The 26,894-nt window shown below is 39.3% G+C and overlaps 1 protein-coding gene across 4 annotated transcripts in view; it reads left to right on the top strand.

The window, feature by feature from the left end:
* aatka (apoptosis-associated tyrosine kinase a) overlaps window positions 1-26,894 on the top strand; it is a 53,255-nt gene that overhangs the window by 21,211 nt on the left and 5,150 nt on the right. Inside the window, exons 2-13 of one of the 4 annotated variants that reach the window (XM_016516178.1) lie at window positions 1,269-1,402; window positions 9,037-9,178; window positions 15,259-15,338; window positions 16,903-17,021; window positions 17,222-17,309; window positions 18,430-18,563; window positions 18,885-18,969; window positions 19,078-19,199; window positions 19,445-19,594; window positions 20,737-24,043; window positions 24,176-24,320; window positions 24,395-24,599. In XM_016516178.1, the coding sequence (XP_016371664.1) occupies window positions 1,269-1,402; window positions 9,037-9,178; window positions 15,259-15,338; window positions 16,903-17,021; window positions 17,222-17,309; window positions 18,430-18,563; window positions 18,885-18,969; window positions 19,078-19,199; window positions 19,445-19,594; window positions 20,737-24,043; window positions 24,176-24,320; window positions 24,395-24,599 (4,711 nt within the window). Of the gene's footprint in view, window positions 1-1,268; window positions 1,403-9,036; window positions 9,179-14,990; window positions 15,042-15,258; window positions 15,339-16,290; window positions 16,342-16,558; window positions 16,639-16,902; window positions 17,022-17,221; window positions 17,310-18,429; window positions 18,564-18,884; window positions 18,970-19,077; window positions 19,200-19,444; window positions 19,595-20,736; window positions 24,044-24,175; window positions 24,321-24,394; window positions 24,642-26,894 lie in introns of those variants that run through there. The other 3 variants (XM_016516177.1, XM_016516180.1, XM_016516179.1) reach the window with 3 other exon arrangements.

Here is a 26,894-nt window from a genome sequence, read left to right as displayed (position 1 = left end):
ACTTTAAAGCTACATTTGAGCCATACATAAATGGAAAAAAAATATGGATTGTTTAGGAAAACCTTAAAATCTTTTTGCTTTGGATCTGTTTATGCGCTAGAAGTAGGCCTGTCGCGATAGTCAATATATCGACTTATCGCGCGATATATGGAAATGAGCGCGATTATTTTTGGTGCCGCGATATATTGCGACTGATAATTTTTTATAATTAATTTTATAATTTTACATAAAAATGAATGTCACCAACTTTTTATTCTATCGCGCTGCCTCTGTTATCTCGTCTGCTCTCTGTGGCGGAGGCGGGGCTCAGGCAGCGTCTCCCCCCCCACCCACACACACACACACAGAGCGGACAGCATTCAAGCTGCGTGTCGCGTTCGGTTACGACAGTCAAAACGATGAAACTTTCTCCGAGAGCGTACAGTAAATTAAGTTTAAAACGGTTTAAAGAAAAGGCTCAATACACTACAGAGCAGATTTAATACACTACGCATCAATAGCTCTTCTCTTTCTGCTTTGAACTTTTCTTTCGGGATGCGCATTAGCGCATATAATATACTATATTATAATACGATGAAACTTTCTCCGAGAGCGCACAGTAAATTAAGTTTAAAACGGTTTAAAGAAAAGGCTCAATACACTACAGAGCAGATTTAATACACTACGCATCAATAGATCTTCTCTTTCTGCTTTGAACTTTTCTTCGTGGAGAGCTGCGCGCTGTGACTCCGTGTTGCTTCAAGCGCATCATTCTGCGCACGGGATGCGCATTAGCGCATATAATATGCTATATTATAATACTTTTGCTCATGGTAGGACAGAACAAGAAAGCTATTAATAATTTAATGTATAGCACAGTAATGGAGAAAAAAAAAATGGTATCGTTGCATCCCTAATTTATTATTAATTATTTTTATTTATTTAGGATATATTTTTTCACATTCCGATTCCAATGTCTAAATATTCTTTATTTTATATAAAAAAAATTGTTATTTGAAAGAGTGTACTTGCATTGTTATGCTATTATATTGTCATACTGTCATTAATCAGTGGCATAAAATGGTCTTAAAATGGCAATAATATCATTTATCGCAATTAATTTTGGTGCAATATAACGCACAACAAAAAGTAGTTATCGTGACAGCCCTAGCTAGAAGTGACATAAGTGACACATTTGACCTTAAAACTTTGTCACTGACTGTTTATGCACTGATATCCGAGGTTTGGAAAGCAGAGTTTGATACTAAATGTCTGTTTGTGCACCCCAGGTGGCTCCCCATTGAGTGAGCTGTCATGGCCGTCCTCTCTGGCAGTGGTTGCTGTCTCCTTCTCCGGCCTCTTCACGTTTGTCTTCCTCATGCTCGCCTGCCTGTGCTGCAAGAAAGGGGACATCAGCTTCAAGGTGAGATCTCAGTCCTCATTAATCATTTCATCCATCAAAATGGCCCTCCAAATTAAAGGAAGATGAGAAATTAATGTCTTCTCCAGCGCCTCATCCTAATTTTTTATAGGCACGTCACTCAGTTCACACAGTCTTTTTTTACAACAAGCTATTATCATTTTTGTTTGATGTCACCTTGTTTTTTTCTAGAAGTACATCATGTCATTCAGCCTGTTAGGTTTGATTTGTCTTTCTAATCATGTACGCATGTACCAACACAGCCTCACAAAGAAAACGTCAATCTTCAGCACTTTTTTTCTGTGCAAAACACAAATGTCTTTGCGTTCCTTTTTACTTCAAGGATTAAAGCTTCCATTTTCTTTTGCCCATTTTTTGTTTTATCTACTTCTGAACTGTGCATTCTTCAAACACATGATAACCTGAAGACAAATGAAAGAATCTGTGAGACTGAAGCATCATAGCACAATTAGTCTGACTAGTGACTGTTTTTTTATAAACTCTGTCCAAAACCTTGTCAGATTCTTCCTTAGGCAGCATTTCTTGATCCAAAGCTGTTTAAAAGGTTGGCAGGATCTTGTCTCCCAAGATTTCTTGCTGAAGTCAAAATCTCAAGCAGTATTGCATGTATCCTTTGTGGAGATGACTCTCTGAATATCATCAGTTACGTTAACAACCCATCAGAATGCGCTATCTAGAGTTTCATGACTGAACTATATATTTATAAGTCATGCAACGCACAAATGTACTGATTAAAAAATACTATAGATACTGCAGATGCACTGATATCAAAATTCAGGATGATAACTAGCCCATAATTACTTTCATGCTATGGCAGAAATGAAAAGTCTAAACCATTTGGTTTAAATACATAAACAAAACAGTAAAAACAACAATCACTGATTTTAAATGCTACGATTGAATTTAGGCATCACAAGACTATAATGTACAGTATGAAAATGGATTCATATTGGGATTTTCTAAAGATTGCATTTAAAAGTGTTAATAATTTGAATGTTTTCAAAGATAAATTTTAAGTATGCACAATTAAAAATCAGCCAGTGTACACTACCATAAAAGTCTGAGGCCAGTAAGATTTTTTTTTTTTAAAGAAATTAATACTTTTATTCAGCGAGGACACATTAAATCATACAGTAAAGACATTTATAATGTCACAAAATACTTATATTTCAAATAAATGCTTTTAAACTTTGTATTCATCAAAAAATCCTGAAAATGTATTATAGTTTCCACAAAATCTTTAAGCAGCACAAGTATAAGAACAAGTATAATAAATGTTTCTTGAGCAGCGAATCAGCATATTAAAATTATTTCTGAAGGATCATGTGACACTGAAGACTGGAGTAATGATGCTAAAAATTCAGCTTTATGTTAACAAAATTTATTCAAATAAAAAACTGTTATTTTTAATTGTAATAATAAATCACACTATTACTGTTTTACTGTAAAGCATTAACAAATGTTACTGATACGAAACTTCCAAACTGTATTGTATATCCAGTATACGGATACAAATAAATAAACAACAACAACAACAACAACAAAAAATGCATGGCATTCGTTTCAGTCAGGATGCTGCATTATAAGACAGCTGTCCATTTAGGCAGCAGTGCAGCTCACTAGGTAGAGGAACAGAGCCATAGCATTTCTTTGTGAAGTATGGCACATGTAAACCCAGCACGGCTCTGATGCATGGGGCGATTCTGCTCAGGTGGCTGAAGCCTCTGCCTAATAGAAATAGGTTTTGCTCAGCAAGAACAAAAATTAGAAGGGAACAGAGGGATAAGTTGTTATCTGATTTGGTTTGGCACACACAGTTGAGGATTAATGTATCAGAATAAGCGAGCTGTTTATGTGCACATGCACTGCAGCAGTGGGAGAATGACACATCAGAGGAAGCGTCGCAGCACACAGCCACAGGCCGTTAATATGCTGCCTGTAAAGCCGCGTGCCTGGGCTGTCTGTTTTTAATAGGATCGTCTGCTCTAAGTGACTGTGAGTGGGTGGATGGTTTGTCCATGTCTGTCCCACACTGGGCTGTCTGTGGCAGACTGTGAACGTGCTTCTAGTCCAGGAAGTCACAGTGGCACAGATAATTAGCATGGCATTTGGTGTTCTGTGGAAATCACAGGGATGCCACCCTGTGCAAAGTCTGTCCGTGTTTGTATGGTCGTTCAGACAGAAAACAAGCTGACCCGTATAGACTGACCTGGAGGAAGGCAATGGAAAACATGGTCGAGATTGCTATGATATTCGTTGTTGTGAAGGATTTCTAGTCTTACTTGCTCTTTCTAACTCATTAAGCCATAGCATAAGCCTGTAACTGCCTGCAAGAAAAATGTACATTAGTACATTCTAAGCTTAAATGTGACAGCAAAAAAAAAAAAGACCTGTATGTGTCTATATAGTAAACCTTAACGTAATTGTAGCAAAATACTTCCCACAACAGGGGAATTTCAATAGTCCAAAACAAGCATCACAAACAAAATATAAATGCATCATTAATTTTGACTAATTCATTAATCTAAATATTTATATAAATAATATGTAGACTTGTAGAATATCATTTTTTTCTGACTAAAATGGGCAATACTATAGCTCCTGAATAATATAATATAATATCATATCATATCATATCATATCATATCATATCATATCATATCATATCATATCATATAATGTAATTAATATAATAATATTCTCCCTAATCTTAACATATTTTTGCTAATTAATTAATCAAATAATTTATTCACTGATGTGTAGATTAAGTAAGAAATAATTTTGGAAATTGTTGATACAGTTTAATCACAGCAAGTAATATTTACATTTACATTTAGTCATTTAGCAGACACTTTTATCCAAAGCGACTTATAATATAATATAATATAATATAATATACACACAGCACTGTTGTGCCTAATTTTAACTAATAAATTAATCTAAATATTTAAAAAATCTAAAATTTTTGGAAATTGTTAATACAGTTTGATCTCAGCACCTAATATGATGAATAAATCTAATCTAATCTAATCTAATCTAATTTAATATAATATACTATAATTACTCTATTCTTTTATCTACAATTATATCAAAATAAGGACAAAAATGTAAAAAATAAAAAAATAAATATATATATATAATACATAAATAAAATAAAATTCATGCATAAAAAATAAAAAAAGATTAAAAAACATTCTGCATCCTTGAATTTCTGCATTCTATTTTCTACCCTAATTGAAATTCAGGACCTGAATTGACATTTAAAAGGCAGTTTAATTCTGAATGGTGCATGTACCACATAACCCTACACTGTACCATGGCAGAACCATAGCATATTTTTGTAAGGGTACACATGGTGACAAAATCTCTCAAATAATGCTCAGTAACTGAACAGAAACACAAAGGTGTAGATTTAACTGGCATTACCAAGGAGTGGAAGGCATTTGCTGCAGCATGTGGGGCCAGACCAAATCTTTCCATCCAGATTTCACATGTGTCTCTGTAACACACAGTCGTGTTGGTATTAAACGTGACTAAAGCCTCTTTAGAGATTGTGTGTATTGTGAACGAGCACACACGCTGCTGATGGAGTGAGACAGCTGCTCTTCCTGAATGGAAAACAGCCCTCGCTCCCCAGTGCAGTACAGTGAGTGAGCTACAACCATTGCTGGAGTCTAATTGAAATGAGTTGGCTGCTTTACACTGGCGTACTTTTCATCAAGATGTTTGGGCTTCTTATTGTGCATTTGTTGGGAAGAGTCTGACTGTATGGCTGCAGTCCATGATGGTCCAACATCCTGTGCCAAAATTGAACACTCTCTACTATCTATGTATGTCAGTAGACATTTGTCAGAGTAGATTTGACTAGTTCTCTTAAATAGTTAGTCCCTGCTGATATAGATGCCATAACTACACTGTAAATAGTCTCTTATTAGGTGAGGTGGAGTAGAAGCGTACATTATGATCAATCTGTCATACTGTCTTAAGATGTATGATTGAACAGACTGTACTTCTCTCAGAGTCAGACTCATCAAAATTGTACTGGCATGTATTAAAACAAATTGTATTTAAATGTACTTTATAAGATTATTTACTTACTTTACTGTTAAAAAGATAAGCTAAAATGAAAAAATAAAACAAAACAAAACACCAACATAAATACCTAATTCAGGTAAAAATAAAAATAAAATAAATTAAAAAATAAGATTTTTTTTAACTCACCAAGGCTGAATTTATTTATAACAACATAATATTGTGAAATATTCATAATACTGTAACATAATACATAGCATAACATTGTGAAATATTATTACAATTGAAATGTTGAAAACAGTTGTGCTGGTTAATATTTTTGTGTAAACCATGATATGTTTTTTCTTCTTCAGGATTAATACACTGGAAAAAAATATATTAATGAACTACATGTACTGTACTTACTATATGGTTAGGGTTAGGATTAGGGTTTAGTTTAGGTTTACTTGCAGGTAATTATATATAATTCATTGTTATTATAATAGTAAGTACATGTAACATATGTAACAAGGACACCTTAAGATAAAGTGTTACCCAATTTTCACTTAGAAATCGGTAGTAAATTTCACCATTAATTACAAAGAAATGTAAGTAATACATCGGATTAATCATGAAAATGGAAGTAGGCAAATAGTATTATCTTCTAAAATGTACACCAATACTCTGTTTTATTTGCAATTTTGAAAAATCATTTTATATAAAGTTCAAAAGAACAGCATTTATTTGAAACAGAGATGCATCAAATTAATGCATCCTTGCTGAACAAAAGTATAATTTTCTTAAAAAACTGAATGAGTAATGATAGATGCTGACATGTCTCTCACTATGTTTCAGAGTAAATATAATGGAGATCTATGAGCACAAATGGTACAGTAGAGAGGAGCAGGTCAGCATTTCCCAGCTTCTCATCATATCCTCTTTATCCCAGCATGCACATTAAAGCAAGAAAACCACTAGCTCACTTCAAATTAAAGTTTTTATCGACTGCTGGTGAATAAAGATAAACTGCTGCCTCCTCTTCAAGTATGTCCTGTTAGCACTTTAGTAATGCACACATAATGCATGAATAACAATTGAAGTATGAAATATTTAGATGGACTGAGTGAATTAAGTAAATTACTTTGCACCCTCAAGTGGTTCTAAATGATATTGCATCAATTTGAGCCACATCCACTCCTGATGATAAACACCACATTAGCAGATGCGGTTCAGTATAGATTTGCTCTTACAGCTGTTTTACATTTAAAGTGGAAAAAGAAGACTACATAAACCAAATAGAAACTACACACAACTATGCATTTAACCTTTCTGCCCAAGTACCAGAATTAAATAAATAAGTGGTCCCACAATAAATGCACACAGTCAAATTTATTATTTATTTTTAATGCAGGAAATAGAGGTCTTCCTATTCCTGAAAAAATGAAAAATTCCTGACAAATGGCTGTTTTTTCCGTCCTCAGCAAATCCTATTTTCTTCAGAGAACAATTGTAACATTACATAAAGAAATGTTGTTCTTCTTAAAATAGGAGAGGTATTACGGCAGCAGATAAGAGTTGTTGTCCATTGCAAAAAAGGCAGACAAGAATATGAGGATATGCAGGCAGAGAGAATGCTCTTTTATAGGTAAAGACAGGGGTTATAGTCATGGACAATAGTCATAAGTGAAGAACTGGCTTGTAGGAAGGTAAATTGAATTGGCCAAAGTTAATAGCAATTGGAATTTCAATTGAATTGACAGTCATTACAGTCGCACAACAGATGCTCACAACTGCTTCTACAACTCGCTGCCAATAACAGTAGCCTACTGGTTACTTACTAACTAACTACCACAAATGTCATCAAATTTACACACACTGTAATAAAAAAAATGTTTCAATAAAATATTTTTAAAATGCTACATTAAAAAACGTGTTAACCCTGTAAATCCTGAAAAATCAAATCTACGTATATAGATATACATTATATTTTCTCTAAATTTTCCTCTAAAAATGTCCTCATCGGGCTCCTACTGTATGTGTAGGTTCAGTAATTTCACTTTAATGGTTCTTTGTATTGCCATTGAAGGTAAATAACTGAACATAAACACAAGAGCCTGATAAAAATGCTCATTTTAGAAGAAAATGTCAAAAGGCACTTAAAGGCTTTTGCATCTGAACTCTTCTAAAATCTAAAAGAGGTTTGCATATAAGCTTTTTTTAATCATATTTGATACATCAGGCCTTTATTGCTCATATTGTCTGATATAGGAGAATATGGAGATCAAATTCAAGGAGGAAAAAGACACCTCAGTTTTATTCAGAGGCTCAAGCAGAGCAAAATTTGGTGCAGTTGCTGATATTTAAGTATGCAATTATGATTTTAGTTTGTAAAGGTAATGCAAATCAAAGAGAATTTATGAGTATAACAGACTAAAATGCATATAAATATCAGCTGTCACTTTATATCTCCCAATAATATATCTTAGCAAGATGAAATTTAAATGCTCACTTTTATGATCAAAGCTCTTTAGTTTTTATTGCGGGTATAGTTTAATGCAGTGCAATGATGATTGAGAGATGAACTAATAAATGTTTCTCAAAAGCCACAACCTGAACACTTTTACAATGACAATAAAAGGCCATCAAACAGATGTGGATCATGTACTGCAGGTTTTTTAGCAACGTTTTGATCATGATATTTGTGCTTTAAATATGATACAGTAGGCTTTATAGTGTTTTTTCACCTTACCATATACAGTGAAACATTGTAAATGTTAACCCTGCATTATATGTAATTTAAAGTAACATACTGTCAAATGTGTGGTTTTTGCAAGTAAAAACTATGAATTACCAGTAAGAAACAGTAGGGCATTCCTAGAAGCTTTAATTTAGTGCTTTACACATACTGTACAACTTAACTTATATAATTTCTTTAGACTACTGATTATTAATATATAATATTACTTGCTTTAAATGCAAATTAGTTCTGCATCCTGTTTACTACCCCAATCCAAATTCGGATCAAATACAGGAACTGAATTCATGCTGGTTATGGCACAGATTCAGTACTACAATTCCCCAACACAGATGCTCAACAAAAGTCACAATGTGTGAGTATGAGCCAACATGTGGAGCTGTGGGAGCTGGATAGGTTATTGGGTCCAAGCAGATGATTGCCCAATTTCCGAAATGTGGCATCCAGCATTCATAACAAAGAAAATCCCACAAGAGAGACTTTCATCAGCCACCACACTGTGACAAAAGAGACCATTCAAATTCCATATTAATTTCACAGTATGCATAAAGTAATAGAGCTGAATATTCTGCTTGTGTTTGAATTGTGCCATTTATTTCTTTTTTTTTTTTCATTTCAAATGATTTTTTTATTCACCAAAGAATCCTGAAAAAAGTATTACTGTTTTAACAATGATAATAATCAGAAATGTTTCTTGAGAATAAAATCAGCATATTAGAATGAAGACTGGAGTAATGATGCTGAAAATTCAGCTCTGCATCACAGGAATAAATTGCATTTTAAGATATATTACAATATATCTACAATATACAATTTATTTGAAGTCTCTGTGTGCTTTTGTTCCCTGCAGGAGTTTGAAAATACGGAGGGGGAGGAGGGTCAAGCTGACCTTTCCACTTTAGCCTCCCCCAGCTCTCAGAATGACCTCGAGGTTTATATCCTGCCCCTCACGGAGGTCTCACTACCTGTGTCCAAACAGCCCAGCAAGTCATGTAAGAATCTGCACGGTTTTGGTCATTATTTATTATTCACAAAAGGAGATGTTTTGAATAATGCACTGACTATTCTTTTCCATGTATTGAAAATGCAAAGCAATGCAATTGGAATGGAATGAGTGCTGGTCATGGTGGCAATCATGAAGAGGCATGTTTTTAATGGAAAACATGATTTAGATTAGACCTACTGCCTGTGTTAACTGTGGTGTTTATGGCTCATCACTGTAACACGTTGCAAAGAAGATTGCTGGTTGCATTTTTTTCATTAATAAACAATACTGGAAGTGAAGTGCCACACTACGCTGATATTTGTCCCTCACATTCCTAATTGCCTTGTGACAGGAAGAGTAAAGAACAGGACTGTGCCCATTGTGAACAGATGGTTCTGGAAAAAGAGCAGTGGCCTTGTTTATGTTCTCACAGTGCAGAGAGGGGTGGAGATCGAACCGTCTCTGGAAGCAGAACACACATCTGTCAGTTGCATAATGCGCGTGAGACCGGCCCAGAGGACTCCTGGCATGATGGATGCATGTGAACTGGACTTCAGAAAGGAAAGGAAGTTATCAATGCATGGAAGCACTGGAGAGTACAGATGGAAATGAAGATGTTTTTAACAGCAATATTACAACAGATCTGAAACAGATGCGTCCGAAAACCAAATCAACTGTAGATTTTCATCTCTTTAGAAGATATTGATTTCTTAGTAGTGCTTCCTAAGGCAACCAACAAGGGCTTATGCACATATTTTAGGTTGAAGGTTTTGTAAAACACATTACTTATCAAGAAAAGTTTGGGTTTTTTGAAAGAAATGTATACTTTTATTCAGCAAGACTGCATTATATTGATCAAAAGTGACAGTAAAGACAGTAAGGTTATAAAAGATTTCAATGTCAGCGCCAATAGCCCCAATACAGGTGCATCTCAATAAATTAGAATGTCGTGTAAAAGTTCATGTTGGTGGGTTTTTGTTAAATGTGAGCCAAAATCATCACAATTAAAAGAACCAAAGACTTAAACTACTTCAGTCTGTGTGCATTGAATTTATTTAATACACGAGTTTCACAATTTGAGTTGAATTACTGAAATAAATGAACTTTTCCACGACATTCTAATTTATTGAGATGCACCTGTATATAGCGCCGCTGCGCTTCGGGCATCTAGAGATTGAGTCCCAGCTTGCGGATCTTTCCCTCCCTGTCTAAATACTGTCCTGTTGTAATAAAGGCAAAAAAAAAAAAGCCAAAAATAGCTCTTCTTTTGAACTTTACTTTCATAAAAGAATCCTAAAAAAATTCATCACAGTTTCAACAATGATAATAATAATCAGAAATGTTTCTTGAGTAGCAAATCAGCATATTAGAATGATTAAAATCATTTCTGTCATGACAACTGTACATGTACATGTTAATGTATTTGGTCTTGGCGGAATAGATCTGCTACGTTGCTGCTGCGGCAGAGCAAGTACCGAGACTTGCTACTGCCAATACATCCACAACATGCTGCTGTGAGCATGTAAGAAATATTGCTGCTGCAAATATAACATACATGAAATAACCCCCATATAGCGTACATGAATCACCTCGTAGCAGATCTATACAGGTGGAGCTGGGGAAGGTGGAGGGTTTCTGAAGCACGCTGCAAACTGCTTCAGCAAGCATTAGTCATATATTTGAATGTTGAGCAGCGAGCTCATTGGCTACCGATACAGGAGAGAACCAATCAGCTGTGCCATGTGATAATGATGTCATTAGGTCAGACTGAGTTATAGCATACGTGAATCACCTCGTAGCAGATCTATGCAGGTGGAGCTGGGGAAGGTGGAGGGTTTCTGAAGCAAGCTGTAACTGCTACGGCAAGCACTAGTCATATATTTGTTGATTGAGCAGCAGCTCATTGGCTACCGATACAGGAGAGAACCAATCAGCTGTGCCATGTGATAATGATGTCATTAGGTCAGATTGAGTTAGACCTATCGGACTGCGCCATCTAGAGTTTCATGCCAGAACTCTGTATATATATATCACACTTTTCTAAATATATCCAAAAAAATATCTTAACAAAATATATGAATATAGAGAAGCAGAAAGACCTCTATGACCATATATGAATGTGAAAATATTAAGTAATTTTCAAGATTGTTTTCATTGTTTTCAACACTGATAATAATAATAAATGTTTCTTGAGCAGAAAAATCAGCACATTAGGATGATTTCTGAAGAATCATGTGACAAGTAATAAATTACATTTTGAAACATCAATCAAATATCAAAAATCAAATAGTCACTTAAACTTAAAATGTAACCATATTTCAAAATATTACGGTTTATACTGTTTTTGGGTCAAATAAATTCAGCCTTGGTGAGCATAAGAGACTTCTTTCAAAATATTAACATGCTCTAGCATTTTTGTAGCATAAACACCAAAAAACACATGATGTTTATTAATCTGATTCCGACCCATATTAAAAAATGTTCCCCAGTCTGAACAGTAATTTGGGGTATAATGTGTCTGTAACATAATTGAAAGTGCCCAATATTGTCTGTATCCAAATACACTCATTTTGGCTTTACTGTCATATGCCATGTGATGTTTACTATGTAGAGAATAAGTGAACAAGTCCATTTTGACCACATTGTTTGAACAAATGCATCCAATTTCATTACCCTCAAAATGACAGCATGGACAGTCAGTCCTAAAGATCAGGGGCCTCATTTATAAAATGTTGCGCAGAAACCATCCTAAAATTGATCTTACGATCATCTCTCAAATATGCGTACGTGTGATTCATAAAATGAACTTACGAACAGAAAACGCACGTACGCGTCTCTTTCAGATGTGAAATCTATGAATCGCAAACAATCTTGAACTTGCACGCAACTGAATGGTTTCAGCTCTCTGCCTTGTAAACGACTCCTAATTAATGTCATTAACATGTAAAAGATCACCAGTCATCATCCAAATTCTTTAATTTAGAACAGCGAGCTGCAAGAACAGCTTACATTTTCAAAAACCTGCAGTACCCGAACAAGAAAAAGTGCATACGTCTGCTCAGACCCTGACGTGATGCTAAGCACTTTTCCACGTCAAAGCCAGTTTTTTAACCAGGATTTAAGCGTACGCACACTCTAAGATCAAATCTGAGCGTATGCACGCTTTATAAATGAGGCCCCAGATCTGAAAAATAATTACCACTTAATTACCACCTAATAACCACTTAGGACACCCGAGAAACTGCATACCAATGCAGAAAACCTTACCAACTACATAGGCACCCCCTGGCAACCGCTCAAAATGCCTGGCCACAATGGCAGTAAGTTTTACATAGGCAGACAACATTAACATGTTCTTCAGGAATGATAAAAATCTATTGAATGTACTACAGTTGATTTTGCATCAAGTCAAATCCAGTCACTCGGTGGCTGACTGTGTGGAAGCTGGTGGTGGGAGAAGCCGTGCACGTCAGGTTTTCTCCCTATGACTCACGCTCTCTGTCTGCGTAGAGCATCAGGGGAGGGTGGGGGAGAAAGCGGGATGCTGGCTTGAAACGCAGGCACGGATTGGACAATAGAATTTTAGGAGCCAGCCAATAGCCTCTGGACTGTTCGTCGCCCGTGGTTACGGCCATGTGATTGGTCCAGGTGTTGCAGAGCGAGAGGGTAGCACTGAGTCCCTCATGATATTGAGAAGGACTCGGTCATGGTTGAACCGCTCCCTTTCCGTCCTCCCCCTCTTCATCCTCCTGCGTGTTGTATTAATGCAAAGAGCCGGAAATTAACACTTGACTGAATGCAATGAAGTAAAAACCCCACATACGAATGTCCCTGGTGTTTTTTCACTCCCAAGCTACATTTACAGGTTTTCCTTGACATAAGCTTCAGTCTGGAAGAGGTTGAGCATGGAGAATCAGAGAAAGAGGGGATCACATTTATGGCCCTAAAATGCCTACTGTAGACATTTGCATTGTGCTTTTTCATGTAGCTGAGACTTTTATTCAAAGCAGCTTACAGAGCGTTTAATGCAGATTTCTCAACTCTGGCCCTCAAGGTCCACTGTCCTGCAGAGTTAACCTTCATCAAACTCACCTGTCTATAATAACCTTGATTTGCTGGTTGTTTAGGGTTGAAGCTAAACTCTGCAGGACAGTAGACCTCGAGGAACCCACAATCTTGTCATTACTAGCACCATGCTCTACCAGTTGTTGAGCTATGGGAACAAATCCTATATCACTCTATGTCACTTTATATAATTGTAAATGTATACATCCCAATATAAAGTCAACATGAAATGGAAATTGTGGCCTTCAGTTCCTCCCTGTTGCGTTGTGCATCTGAGTGAAATGGTTTCTTGATTGAGAAAAAATGCAGGATTTAATTTTGTTTTCTAATCACTGGGATTGCATGTAAATTCTTTAAATTAAATATTAGTAACTTTTTCAGTTATGGATAAATTATTTCATAGATACTTTAATTTAGCAAGAAGTTAAGCAAAAATTGTTTATATATTTAATAACCATGTGGTAATGCCAATTTGTTGTGATTTAGCAAATTACATTTTAGTATTTTAAAGCTACCACATTTGATTAGATTAAGTTGTATTTTTATCTTGATGGACAAAAGATGATTATAAATAAATTCTGTGTATTAAATAAAGTCTGTCATCTGTTCAAAAAACAACTTCACATTATACACTTGACCTAAAAACAAAAGACAAAACAGCAAAAGTACTATAGTTGCATCGCTAAATTTTTATTGGACAAATTTGAAGCTGTTAAAATAGCTTAGCGTTCTGCCAAACAGCACTCTTTAATAATAAATTCATGCTCATCTTGACTTGTCCACTCCATGTTCTTTATCTTTCTCTTACATGTAAATAATACATGCCATCCTTCCTAATACATATAAACGATTGGCACATTTTCTCACAATCTACTTTCGCATAATAAATACTGTCATTTAGCCAACCCTGTTTAAGTACCATGCTAGTTCTATACCAGAATCAACACCATCATACATAAATCACCAAATCACAAAATTTGATGTACAGTATGTATATTTTTTCTTCCATATTGGAAGTTCACATAATAAAATTCATCTTAGCACTTGAAATCCCCTTATCCATTTAAGTTGGCAATTTTACTCTGTCTGAAGTCTTTTGTCGACATATTAAGTAGAATTTCTTTTCTAGTCAATGTGCAATCGTAGACCAGCCTGGATTTTCTCGTGCAATTGTGCTGCGTTTTAATGCATTCTGTGAGGCTCACACACGCACACTGTGAGACCTGCTGGTAGCACAGGAGGAGGTGTGTGGGGGGCTCGTGTTAATGACAGAGGTCTTTCTGCTGCTCACAGTGCTTTATTTGTTTACAATTGCCCCCATAGTCTTGCTGAGACAGACAGAGGGAAGGGGGCAGAGGAGCGAGGGTTATTATGTGCTCATGGCATTGCTTGCAGGAGCAGATGCATTTGGCATGTGCCGAGCTGCGCTGCGGACATACGTCCATATCCTGGTGGGACACTTGGCACTTAAAACACTAAAGCAGCTTCAAGTTGAGTTGGCTCCAGCTGTGAGTTCCAGCCGGGTGCATTATGGGAATGTTGTGGGACGCAGTATCTCAGCGCGAGGAGATGCGCTCTGTTTCTGGGAAGGGAGACAGACAGGGCTGCTTTCTCAGCTGTCCGAGGGCTTGGAGGGTTAAACCCCTGGTGTGTGAATGGAGACATGGAGAACCGGAGAAGAACGGCACCTTCATTCCACTGCGTCATTGGACCTTCATCCTACGGTTTCTTGCCAGACAAAGAAAGCCGCTCTTCGTCTGTATATTCAACATCCGAGCTTTTCTGTTGAATTATGATGGTTCGAGGTGGGACCAGAGTGTCTAAAGTTTTGTGTCAACTTTCTTTCATTTTAAATCCTCGATGAGGTAGTTTGAGATAACCATGGTTCTTGTGGGTGTGCCTCCCTGGATATTGCTCACTCTTTCTTGATGTTTGCCCATTTTCAAACCATGCATTGTGCATTCAGGTCATCCATTTTTTTACGCCAAGTCTGAATGTATGTTTTCTCTCTGTTTCCCTCAGTTCAGCTGCTGAAGTCTACAGATCTCGGACGCCACAGCCTCCTCTACATCAAAGAAATGGGACAGGGCTGGTTTGGCAAGGTGAGGCCTTTTATAACTCAAAACAATACCGTAATCGTTTTAATGCATTTTTAACATGGCCCAGGGCTGCTCTGGGAATGCCAGGAGTGGGACGGGAATGCACAACTCACAGATTCCACAGAAATCATATAAAAGGCCAGTTCAAGTCTGCTGAAGAAAAGTGAGATAGTTGTGTGTCAGGGATGGGGGGGTCAATGCTGTGACAATCCTGGCTCTGAGCGGCAGAGAATGGGCCTTGTGTCTGGGCTGGTACTGGGGTACCAGGCGTTGCTGCTCTGCGGACAAAAGCCACAATTTAACTGAGGCGGGGAGTGTGAGGGGCTGGAATGAGAAGCTTCTGGAACGCTGCAGAGGAGGAGAACAGTTTAGTGCATTAATACAGGGATGGGTCTGTGAGGCTCACACACGCACACTGTGAGACCTGCTGGTAGCACAGGAGGAGGTGTGTGGGGGGCTCGTGTTAATGACAGAGGTCTTTCTGCTGCTCACAGTGCTTTATTTGTTTACAATTGCCCCCATAGTCTTGCTGAGACAGACAGAGGGAAGGGGGCAGAGGAGCGAGGGTTATTATGTGCTCATGGCATTGCTTGCAGGAGCAGATGCATTTGGCATGTGCCGAGCTGCGCTGCGGACATACGTCCATATCCTGGTGGGACACTTGGCACTTAAAACACTAAAGCAGCTTCAAGTTGAGTTGGCTCCAGCTGTGAGTTCCAGCCGGGTGCATTATGGGAATGTTGTGGGACGCAGTATCTCAGCGCGAGGAGATGCGCTCTGTTTCTGGGAAGGGAGACAGACAGGGCTGCTTTCTCAGCTGTCCGAGGGCTTGGAGGGTTAAACCCCTGGTGTGTGAATGGAGACATGGAGAACCGGAGAAGAACGGCACCTTCATTCCACTGCGTCATTGGACCTTCATCCTACGGTTTCTTGCCAGACAAAGAAAGCCGCTCTTCGTCTGTATATTCAACATCCGAGCTTTTCTGTTGAATTATGATGGTTCGAGGTGGGACCAGAGTGTCTAAAGTTTTGTGTCAACTTTCTTTCATTTTAAATCCTCGATGAGGTAGTTTGAGATAACCATGGTTCTTGTGGGTGTGCCTCCCTGGATATTGCTCACTCTTTCTTGATGTTTGCCCATTTTCAAACCATGCATTGTGCATTCAGGTCATCCATTTTTTTACGCCAAGTCTGAATGTATGTTTTCTCTCTGTTTCCCTCAGTTCAGCTGCTGAAGTCTACAGATCTCGGACGCCACAGCCTCCTCTACATCAAAGAAATGGGACAGGGCTGGTTTGGCAAGGTGAGGCCTTTTATAACTCAAAACAATACCGTAATGTGGCGCTGAGAAAATAGCAGTGTTTTTTTGAGTACTACTCTTGGGGTTAATATTGTACACAGTACAGTGTACGCAAAATGTTGTCGTAATCTCATTACGAGCTACCGTTAAGCAAACAGTTAACAGATAAATTGCACATCAAGTGTTCACTCTCTTTAATTCGGTGCTGCTAGTTTCACAGGTGGCAGGTGTGAGCCATGTTAATGTGCGGTTTGGGCTGGCTTTCAGGTTTTGCTGGGGGAGGTGAATGCTGGACTCAGTACCACACAGGTGGTGGTTAAGGAGCTAAAGGCCAGTGCCAGTGTACAGGAGCAGATGCAGTTCCTGGAAGAGGTCCAGCCTTACCGGTACACACCTTTCCTCTTATCCCATTTTTTTTTTTACTCATCTTATGCTGTATGCTAAAACATATGCCATTTTTTGTCAGTACATCTAATTTGGAGGCACAAACTGAAGCAACATTAACGATAGCTCTTATTTGGAATGTGTAACTAAACGGTTTCTCATATGAGCAGTGTTTTGATGTCTGAGTGTGTGAATCCCACAGGGTGCTCCAGCATCCAGCCCTCCTGCAGTGTCTGTCCCAGTGTTCAGAAATCACACCCTACCTGCTGGTTATGGAGCACTGCCCCCTGGTAAGCCACTGAGCACCAGCCGCTTCACTCACCGTCTTCAGTACATACTCTGAGTTGGTCTAATGACCCTTTAGAGTCTATACTAGCAGTCAGCAATCTTCTTGACATGAAGTGCCATTTTTACACTATATCCATTATTACACAATGTATTGAAGTAGCATCCCCTTTATTTACTAAGTATAGTTTTGAGAACAAGAAACTACAAACCGCATGAGTTTTTGAGTCCAAATGGCTGTGGTGTGGTGTTCAGTTGACCCTTTTTTAAGCCACGCCTTCAAAATGTTGACCAATCTGAGCTTAGCAACTCTTACCATAGAGTATAATCAGACTTTTGTTCTTTTCTCATGTAAGTCTATGGAGAATCTGTGGCTTTGGGTAGTTTTTAAATCCAAAATATTACAAAATGAAAGTTAAAACTTTGTTGCCAGGTCACCTTCATTATAATAGTGACATAAGGAACACAGAGAGAATGCATGTAGTATTTTACCACTTTCATGCTGTGTATTAGACGGTCACCCTCATTCACAAATGAACACGCAACATCTATAAGAACATCTACATTTTCTCCAAGTAATGTTAATACCGTTCCTACAATGTAATCTATTTATTGTTTAATATGTACTATAAGTAATGATAACTAAAGATTTCACAGTACCATAAGGAGGATTTTGTCATAACATTAAAAACAGCTCATCAAATTAGTTTTTTTTTAGATTGTGGTGTGTCTTGATTCTGATTTCACAGTTTTAGTAGTTTAATCACTATATCGCATCATTCAACAATGTAATTAAGAAAAACAGCATTGCTTTGTTTCCATTCCAAGACAGAAAAGAATAACATTCCCTCCATTTTTACCAATTTAGGAGCACATTTAACTGAAAAACATGCTGTTCACTGACATTTCCTATTCATTTCTGTAAAGCTGGTCTGAGCATCCAAGGGGGATGGAGCTTAGCATAGTGTTAATTATACAGCATAATGCTCCCTCTGCTGGTCATATTAGAAATTGTGCATTTGCACAGTTACAAACTGATACAGTGGTACCAGAATTACAGTTGCTCACTATAACTCAAATTAGCATTCTTGTGCTGTTCTTAAGAATGCTGTTTACGTTATACAGGGAGATGTTAAAGGATACCTCCTTAGCTGTCGGGCAGCAGACTCAATGACCCCTGACCCTTTGATCCTTCAGCGGATGGCATGCGAGATTGCTTCTGGTCTTCTGTACCTTCACAAACACAATTACATTCACAGGTGAGGATCCACTAACCTTTGGCCTTTTCCCCGCATATTGATTCTCTCTGTTATTTTTCACCCCGCCGCTCACTGGACATCCAGCTCTGGTGTCTCCTGGCAACAATATCCTGGTGCTGCCTGAGTACATGTCACAGACTCCAGCATCAGTGATTTTGTTGCTGGGGGAAAACCCCTTGCTCAACACACATCATCAATTATTTGTAAGTCACCCATGAAGAAAATGTGAGGTGACACTGCAGACTTCCTTTGTCATGAATGTTTGCCAATGACAGGAACTATAAATGATGCAAACATTGCTCCACTCTGTCCTGTTCTCAGTGACCTGGCCCTAAGGAACTGCCTGTTGACCTCAGAGCTGGCAGTCAAAATTGGAGACTATGGCCTCAGCCACAGCAAATACAAGGTGAGTCTATGAAGGCTTTTATGTTAGCAGCCATGCTGATGCTATTATTTTGATGTTGTCTCAGTATTTATTTTTACTGATTATCAGTGCATCCTTTCCCTTTGTTAGGATGACTATTATGTGACAGCAGATCAAATATGGGTTCCTCTACGCTGGATTGCCCCAGAACTTATTGATGAAGTCCATGGCAATCTCTTAGTAGTGGACCAAACCAAGACCAGCAACGTCTGGTGAGAAATAATTCAGAGAAAAACACTATGGAAGAGGTTCTCAACCTTTGTATTAAATTGCAATCTTTATTGTATTACAATTTTTTGCACAATTTTTACAGGAGGATAAACCTATATATAAAATATGCCATGATATGTGCGCTAAAACAACCTGAGCGCAAAGATGAACTCAGTATTACAATCAGGATGTTGCTGTGTCTTATGTTTCTGTGTTCTCATTTTTATTTATTTTTTTGACTCTGCAGGTCACTAGGTGTGACGATATGGGAGTTGTTTGAACTGGGTAACCAGCCTTACAAGCACTATTCTGATAGGCAGGTTTTAACATATGCTGTAAAGGAACAGCAGCTCAAACTGCCAAAGCCCCTGCTGAAAGTGCCTCTGTGTGAACGCTGGTGAGTCGTCTCACAAGTCCAAATCATCATTATGAGCCACCCATCCTGTTCTGCCAATCGCAATCACCACATCCAAACCAATCAGTGTTCCCCTCCAGAGACACACCCACCAATCACTTTTCTTTTAAATACATGTAAAGCAATCAATATCTTCCAACCACAGGTGCCTCCACCAGTCACTGCCATTTCCTCTGGCAGGACCAACAAATCAATACTACTCAAATCCAGTGTGGTCAATAATTAATTTCCCCCTCTGTAAGGCCATCAATCATACATTTATCCAGTTCTGGAAGCACACAGTCATTAATTTTACCCCCACACACTCCAATCATTGTCCATTTATTCAAGAGCAGTCATGCGTACAAGTATACCACTGCATTCCCCACAGGATACTAAACAATCAGTGACCCTACTTTAAGACTGCAAGGCTACTATCATGCTAAACTGTCCATATTTCAAAACATCACAGATGGGTTTCTGGCTATCATCCATACTAGCATCCATTTTTAAGTACTCGTATAACAATAAGATAATAGAGCATTGATAATAGAGCAGGGGCCTCCAACCTCCCTGTTGAAAAAAAACAGCATATGCTGGTTAGTTATGTTATGAAGCATGGCTGCTGGTTTGAGCTGGTCCTTAGCTGGTCATGAGCTGGTTTAAGCTGGTCCTGAGCAGGAGCTAGTTGCTTAGGAACAGCTTAGGACCAGCACATGGCTAGCTAAGGACCAGCTTAAACCAGCTCATGACCAGCTAAAGACCAGCTTAAACCAGCAGCCATGCTTCAAAACATAACTAACCAGCATATGCTGTTTTTTTCAACAGGGCTTGCTCCTGTAGAGCTACTGTCCTTTTCCAACCCTGTCATTTCCAACCCTGCTCCAATACACCTGCCTGTAATTATCATGTAACCCTGAACACCTTTATTAGCTGGTTCAGGTGTGGATGGAGCTGAAATCTACAGGATGGTAGCTCTCCAGGAGCAGGGTTGGAGACCCCGCTAATAAAGCATTAGCAAATTATACTAAAACATAGTTTTTGTCCCTATTCTATTCTAATCCTTTACAGTCAATCAGTGGTGTTTCTCATAAATTTTAGTTTATAGTCTAAAATATTTGCTTTTCTGTTGTGTGTGTGAGCAGGTATGAAGTAATGCAGTTCTGTTGGCTTCAGCCTGAGCAGAGGCCTGTTGTGGAGGAAGTCCATCTCCTGCTAAACTACCTGTGTGCTAAGGGTGCAACTGAGGCTGAGGAGGAATTTGAGAAGCGCTGGAACTCTCTCAGGCCAAGTCTGGGCTCCAGCAGCTCTCACAGGACACCTGCACCTGAAGTAGCCTCTTCTACTTCTTCTTCATTTCCTCTACTTGAACACTTCTCTTTGGCAGACAGCTTCCAATCTGAGAATGGGGATGATATATTGACAGTAACTGAGACCAGCCAGGGGCTCAACTTTGAGTATAAATGGGAGCAGGCCCGAGCTGAGCAGCCCTACTGCTCCTCTTCAGCTAGTGGACCACTGGGAAAGAATAATCCCCATTACCAGGATGTGTATTACCCTCTTAGCAATTCCACGGGTAGCTGCAAGGGTGAGAGCCTCCCTCTTGGGGTTTCTCCATCCTACTATGAGTCAGACCATCCAGGTGTGGTTCCAGTGCTAAGTGCACACAGCCCCTCAGTAAGTAGTGAGTACTACATCCGCATCGAGGAGCCAGTTGAGTGCAACATCAACTTAGAAGACACCAATCTTGATTACAGCCCAAGACTTGAAGCCAGCAACAGTAGCTTGTCCTCTACAGGCAGAAGGAGCCCCATTGGGTCTCAGCCAAACACCTACTGGTCAGCAGCTAAAGAACCAAACAGTAATGATTATGATTCAGATAGTAGCCTAACCATGGAGCCACTCCAAAGAAGAGTTCCAAGCTCGGTAGAGATAAACCAGTCAGAAGTTTATTTTTCTTCCAATGACAGGCACAATTTACAGTGTGAACAGTCACCTCAAGCAGGGCCAGTTGTTAATTTGATAAGAGGGCATGGTTCAGACTCTTATCAGCAGAGAAGAGGGTCGGAAAGCCTCTGCCATAGACTGGAGGTGGTAAAGGAAAGCCCACTTGGAGTTTCAGTCTCTCTTAGTAGTCCCAGCTTGGCACATTGTGACCCATACCTTGAGTCTAACCAGAGAACTGTAGAAAGAAGTATGGCCAATAAGGCCTATTATGACATGATGGGCCCCTTAGAAAAGAGCATGCCCAGACACCACTACATGAGCATTGATATTGATGCCGGTGATGGCCTTCTTTTGGGCAGGGGGAGTGCTGATTCAGAAGATGATGAAGATCTGTTTTCTCAGAACATGTTAACTAATTGGAACTCCAACCACTCAGCAAACAACAACAGTTTAAGCGATCATACACAAGCTGTGGGTTTTCGAGATGCATACCTTGATTTACGTCACCCGACACCCTCTTCTCAAGTCGGGAATTTGAAATCAAGAGCGTTGAAGACAAGCAACAGTTGCACATATTATTCCATTGATTCTCTCAAAGACTCATACATGGAAGCCACGGAGAGTATGCCCACCGCTAGTAAACCTCACGCTGACTCAGAGGGTGGTGAATACCTACATTTAAGCCCTGAAAGTACTCAGGATGTTGAATCATCTTCCAAATGTCATTCTGTCACAGAAAGTCAGCCTATTCATACACTGCAGAAGAACATTGCTCATAAACATATCAAAAACAATACATCAGACTTCCATGTAGGAGGTTGCTGCAGAATGAATCCATCAACTCTTCCATCAGAGCTGGTAGTGACTAAAGAAAACGTGTTGCTTGAGACAAGGATATCCCCTGCACAAAAACTGAAACTTGGGACAGACGGTTCTGCTGGAGTTTGTGTAAAAATGGTGTCACGCCCTACGGATCTATCTAAGACTGTCTCAGAGTGTAGCCATTTGACAGACTGCAGAATGGTGCCCGACAACTCCAGTATCAGTCTAGTGGAAATTAATGACTGCAGCGATGACTGCATGGACACCCCCTCTGGAGTATTATCAGATTATACCTTGGACTATGCAGAGATGGGCAATATTGACCTAACTCATAGAACACTGCAGAGAGAGACTGGGTCCAGACACTGCGAGGACACAATTAATCTTGCCTCTAACAGCAGTCCATGTGAGGCTTTCAGCCCTGATAGTTACCATACGTCCATTCAGCCAAAATCCTTAGACAGTGGCTATGACACAGAGAATAATGAATCCCCAGAGTTTATCTTGAAAGACCTTGAAGGGAATCCAGCCCTTAGCACTAGTGTAGAATCAGACGAGTGTGACATGTTGCTCCAGATGGATCTAGATGAAGATGTCAATGTAATGCTCCTGCATCCATCCAGCAGTCATCTACCGCTGATCAGCCTTGGTGAGAGGAATCAGTACAGAGACTCTGCTTATTTTTCTGACTATGACATGGAGAATGACAAGAGCCCCAGTGAAGGGGTCCACATGTTCTTCAATCGCCAAGATGAGGATGATGCCTTTGACCTCAAAGCAGAAAAGGAGGGCTCAGAAAAGACATTTGGGAGAGAAGGACGTAGCATGGAGAGTGAGAAAGGAAATTACATATCTGTGCCAAAGGACAACAGTGCTGCCCTTAATGATAAACAATTGTGTCTTAAAAAGACAAACCCAAATCTCTGTCCATCACCTGCATCGGTTCCAATGATATCTATGCTTTCGCCCTTTCCTCCAGAGATGGGGGGTTGCTTGACCAAGGAGTCAACTCCAGATGATGGTATTGGGCTGGAATCTGATCACTCTGGAGAGGAACCAAACTCTGAATGCTACTCTTCAGCAGTGTCTGAAGGCTCTTCCTCAACACAGGAGGCCTCAGGTGTGGAGGAGCAGGTTAACGGAGACACCAGAGATTTTTCCTCAGCAGAGTCACTAGGCTCAGACTCTACCATAGTAGACTTCAGTGGGGAGATAATCCAAGCAGAGGAGCAAGAGACCTGTAACAAAGTGGACAATCCAGAGCTTCCAAGGGAAGGAAACAACGAGGAAATGGAAGATTCAGTGGAGGAAGGTGGCATAGGTTCAGCACTTTCAAAACCAAAGCGTGATGAATCCTTGGAGAATATTCTTCCAGCCTTGCCAGAAGACCTAGATGTTCCAGCTCCACTGGGGAATGGAGAGGAGGCGGATGAGGAGGATTCAGAGGATAGTGATGAGTCTGATGAAGAACTTTGTAGCTACAGCATACAGGAGCAGAGTGATGAGAGCGATGAAGAGTTCCCTGTGGTGCCTGTCGTTGTGAGCGATCGTAGCAGTGCACGGCATCTACGCAGCCTCCTCAAAATGCCCTCCTTACTTACACAGTCCTTCTGCGATGAGCTGGAGAGCAAGAAAAAAGCGGTGTCATTCTTTGATGATGTCACTGTGTTTCTGTTTGATCAGGTTTGTAGAATTATCTCTTGTAGTATTGAGGTAGTGCGTTAAGAAGCATGTTATTTTCATTTCAGAAAAATACATTGATTTGTGAAGTGCTAATATGACTCACAGCCCGTGTCTTGCTGTGTATCGATTCAGGAGAGCCCCACAGGTGAGCTTGGGGACTACAGTTTTCCTGTGGATGAAGAACCCAATGGCCAGGCTTCAGAGGTGGAGCTGCCACAACCCCAGGATAGGGTCACTACCCCTGAGGAATCACCAGGAAGGAATGTCTCAGAAGAAAGTAAGTGTTCAATAACAATTCCTGGGTATTTCCTCTCGTTTAGTGACATTTCACAAGCCTCTCACCCTAAACAGGTGGGGCATTTCAGTGGCAAGATGATTTTCCATTGATTCAAAGCCCTTCAACCTCAGAACCTAGCTCTGAAGAGATCGCTACACCACCCAACTCTCCCGTCAAGTCTCCAGATGAAAAACCAGCACCACCGCTTTCCCGATTTAGTGTCTCTCGTTTTTCCATTACGCATGTGTCTGACTCTGACATGGACTCCATTGGAGGTCAGTTCTGCTAACATAGGCTACGTTCACACTAGGGATGCACCGATACTGAGCTCCTGTACTCGTACTCGTTAAAATGCCCCGATACCAAATGCCGATACCACACAGCATGTGTTAAGTGCCATATTCAGACAATGAAACACCGACAACAGAACAACAGACAGCAGAATGCAGTTATTAGAGATTAAGGATGTCTACGAAGTATATGTATGCAATGAATATAATGTTAAACATTCAGTATTGACTGTATAGCTGATGTGCGCAAGCTGATAAGCAAAGCACGCTGAGTGGATTGAGCGCGCGGCGGCGCAGATGCGCGAGCTTGTCGAGTGAATATACCTTTCTCACAGACATCCATTACATACCTTTCTATCAAAGTTATCTAACATTATCAAGCTGAATAACATTATACATACCCTTTTGGTTTATGTACCCAATATTTAAAAAAATTACAAATGCAATAAAAATATTGGTATCGGTACTCGGTATCGGCAAGTACCAAAAATAAAAGTATCGTATCGGGCGAGTACTGGAAAAAGTGGTATCGGTGCATCCCTAGTTCACACTGCAGGCAAATGCGACCCAAATCTGATTTTTTGCTCACATGTGACTCAGATCTGTTTTTGTCATGACAGTGTGAACAGCACAAACCACATGGAATCTGATCTTTTCGATTCCGATTTGTGCCACTTCCTTATGTGGTACTAAATCCGATACAGGTCAGACGTTTTGCAATGCGACCGCAGTGTGAACAGTCATGTCGGAATTCATGCGACTTTTACGTCAGCCTGAGCGATCGATTGAAATATTTGTTCTCTGGTTCTCCGAAACTGATGTAAGCAACATCATCACCGGCACCGCACGTGAAAAATAATTTCCCGACTGAGAAAATGCACGTGAACTCAAGTCGGAAAGCTCTAATAATACAAATCCAACAAATCTTTGTAGTAACGCGACTGTCCATGTTGTTTTCACATTCCGACTTAAAAGCACTGCACAACTCTGTAAATGAGAGCATCCGAGGAGCGCGTGAATGCAGCAATTCAAATCTTTGTAGTAACGAGAGTGTCCATGTTGTTTTCACATTCCGACTTAAAAGCACAACTCGGGAAATGAGAGCATCCGAGGAGCGCGTGAATGCAGTAATTACACTTGCTCTGATGGCAGCAGGTAGCCTTCCGTTAACTAAGCTAAACATGCTTAAATTAAAATGCCTAAAGCTAAACTTTCCTTGTATTCACATTTCTAAACCTGTTGTCCAACAAAAGAGAACATTATAACCTTTTTACTCCACAACACCAGTCAAATGCTTCCTTTTGTGATCTGATGTGGCTTCTTGTCACAGAATGAGGCAGAAAATATGTTCCATAGGCTACTTTAAAAAGAATATATCGATTAGCAATGGATTATAAATATACTTAATTATGAAAATACCAGAGATGGCTTGAATAACACAGATAAACTGTATTGTGGCAGTCGAGTGTTTATTGTCTTTGTTTTATAATTCAAAACATTTATATGCTCTGATTGCTCAGTTACAGCTATTATTGCAATGTCTTTGTCCATATAAGGGATTTCCTGGTGGGTCATGTGTTCCGCTAATTCTGTGACTGGATATGTGGATTTTCTGTGCGAGGGCGCCCTCTGGCGTCCAGTATGAATGAAACAGACATCATGTGTTCATAGTGCTAATGACCAATCTATCATTTTTGGGGGAATTTTTATGTTTATTTTTTTTATAAGTATCGGTTCAGGCATGGGAACCATTTTAAAAGTAACGATTTGGCACCGGTATCGAAAAAAACACAAACGATACCCAACCCTACTCTAGATCGACATTCGTCATAATTCCGTGCTGATGGGAGACACTTCAAAGATTTTACATACCTAAAGTTATCAAGACAATTGCAAAAGGTAATCAGTGGAAGTTTGATGTGTCAGAACTCATAAGTATTACAATGACAACTCTATACAAGCAACGTATCATAAAAGTTTCAAAACTCTGCTCTCTTTTGTCACATCCTTGTCTTTATTTTTCATATTGCCTGCACAAAATTTCGCTGGCTTTTGCAGCAGATCGCACTATAAATAAAACGCATAATTGCTTACTTTATGTCCTCCGTGTTTACCTTCGTATAAGTGTGCTGTGCAAGTGTTGGCAAACACACTACAGTTTCCCTGCGGAATTAGGCTACTTTTTCCACTGTTGCTTTCGGGTGTTTTATATGAATGTATGTATGAAGGGAATTGACTGTCTTCAGAAAAGTTTCGATGGCATTTTCATTTGATCTGATAAAGT

Source organism: Sinocyclocheilus rhinocerous, unplaced genomic scaffold, assembly GCF_001515625.1.
Source record: "Sinocyclocheilus rhinocerous isolate Xijiao unplaced genomic scaffold, SAMN03320098_v1.1 scaffold115, whole genome shotgun sequence".
Lineage (NCBI taxonomy): Eukaryota > Metazoa > Chordata > Actinopteri > Cypriniformes > Cyprinidae > Sinocyclocheilus > Sinocyclocheilus rhinocerous.
Note: the sequence above shows the minus strand (reverse complement) of the source record. Positions and strands in the feature narration are given on the sequence as shown.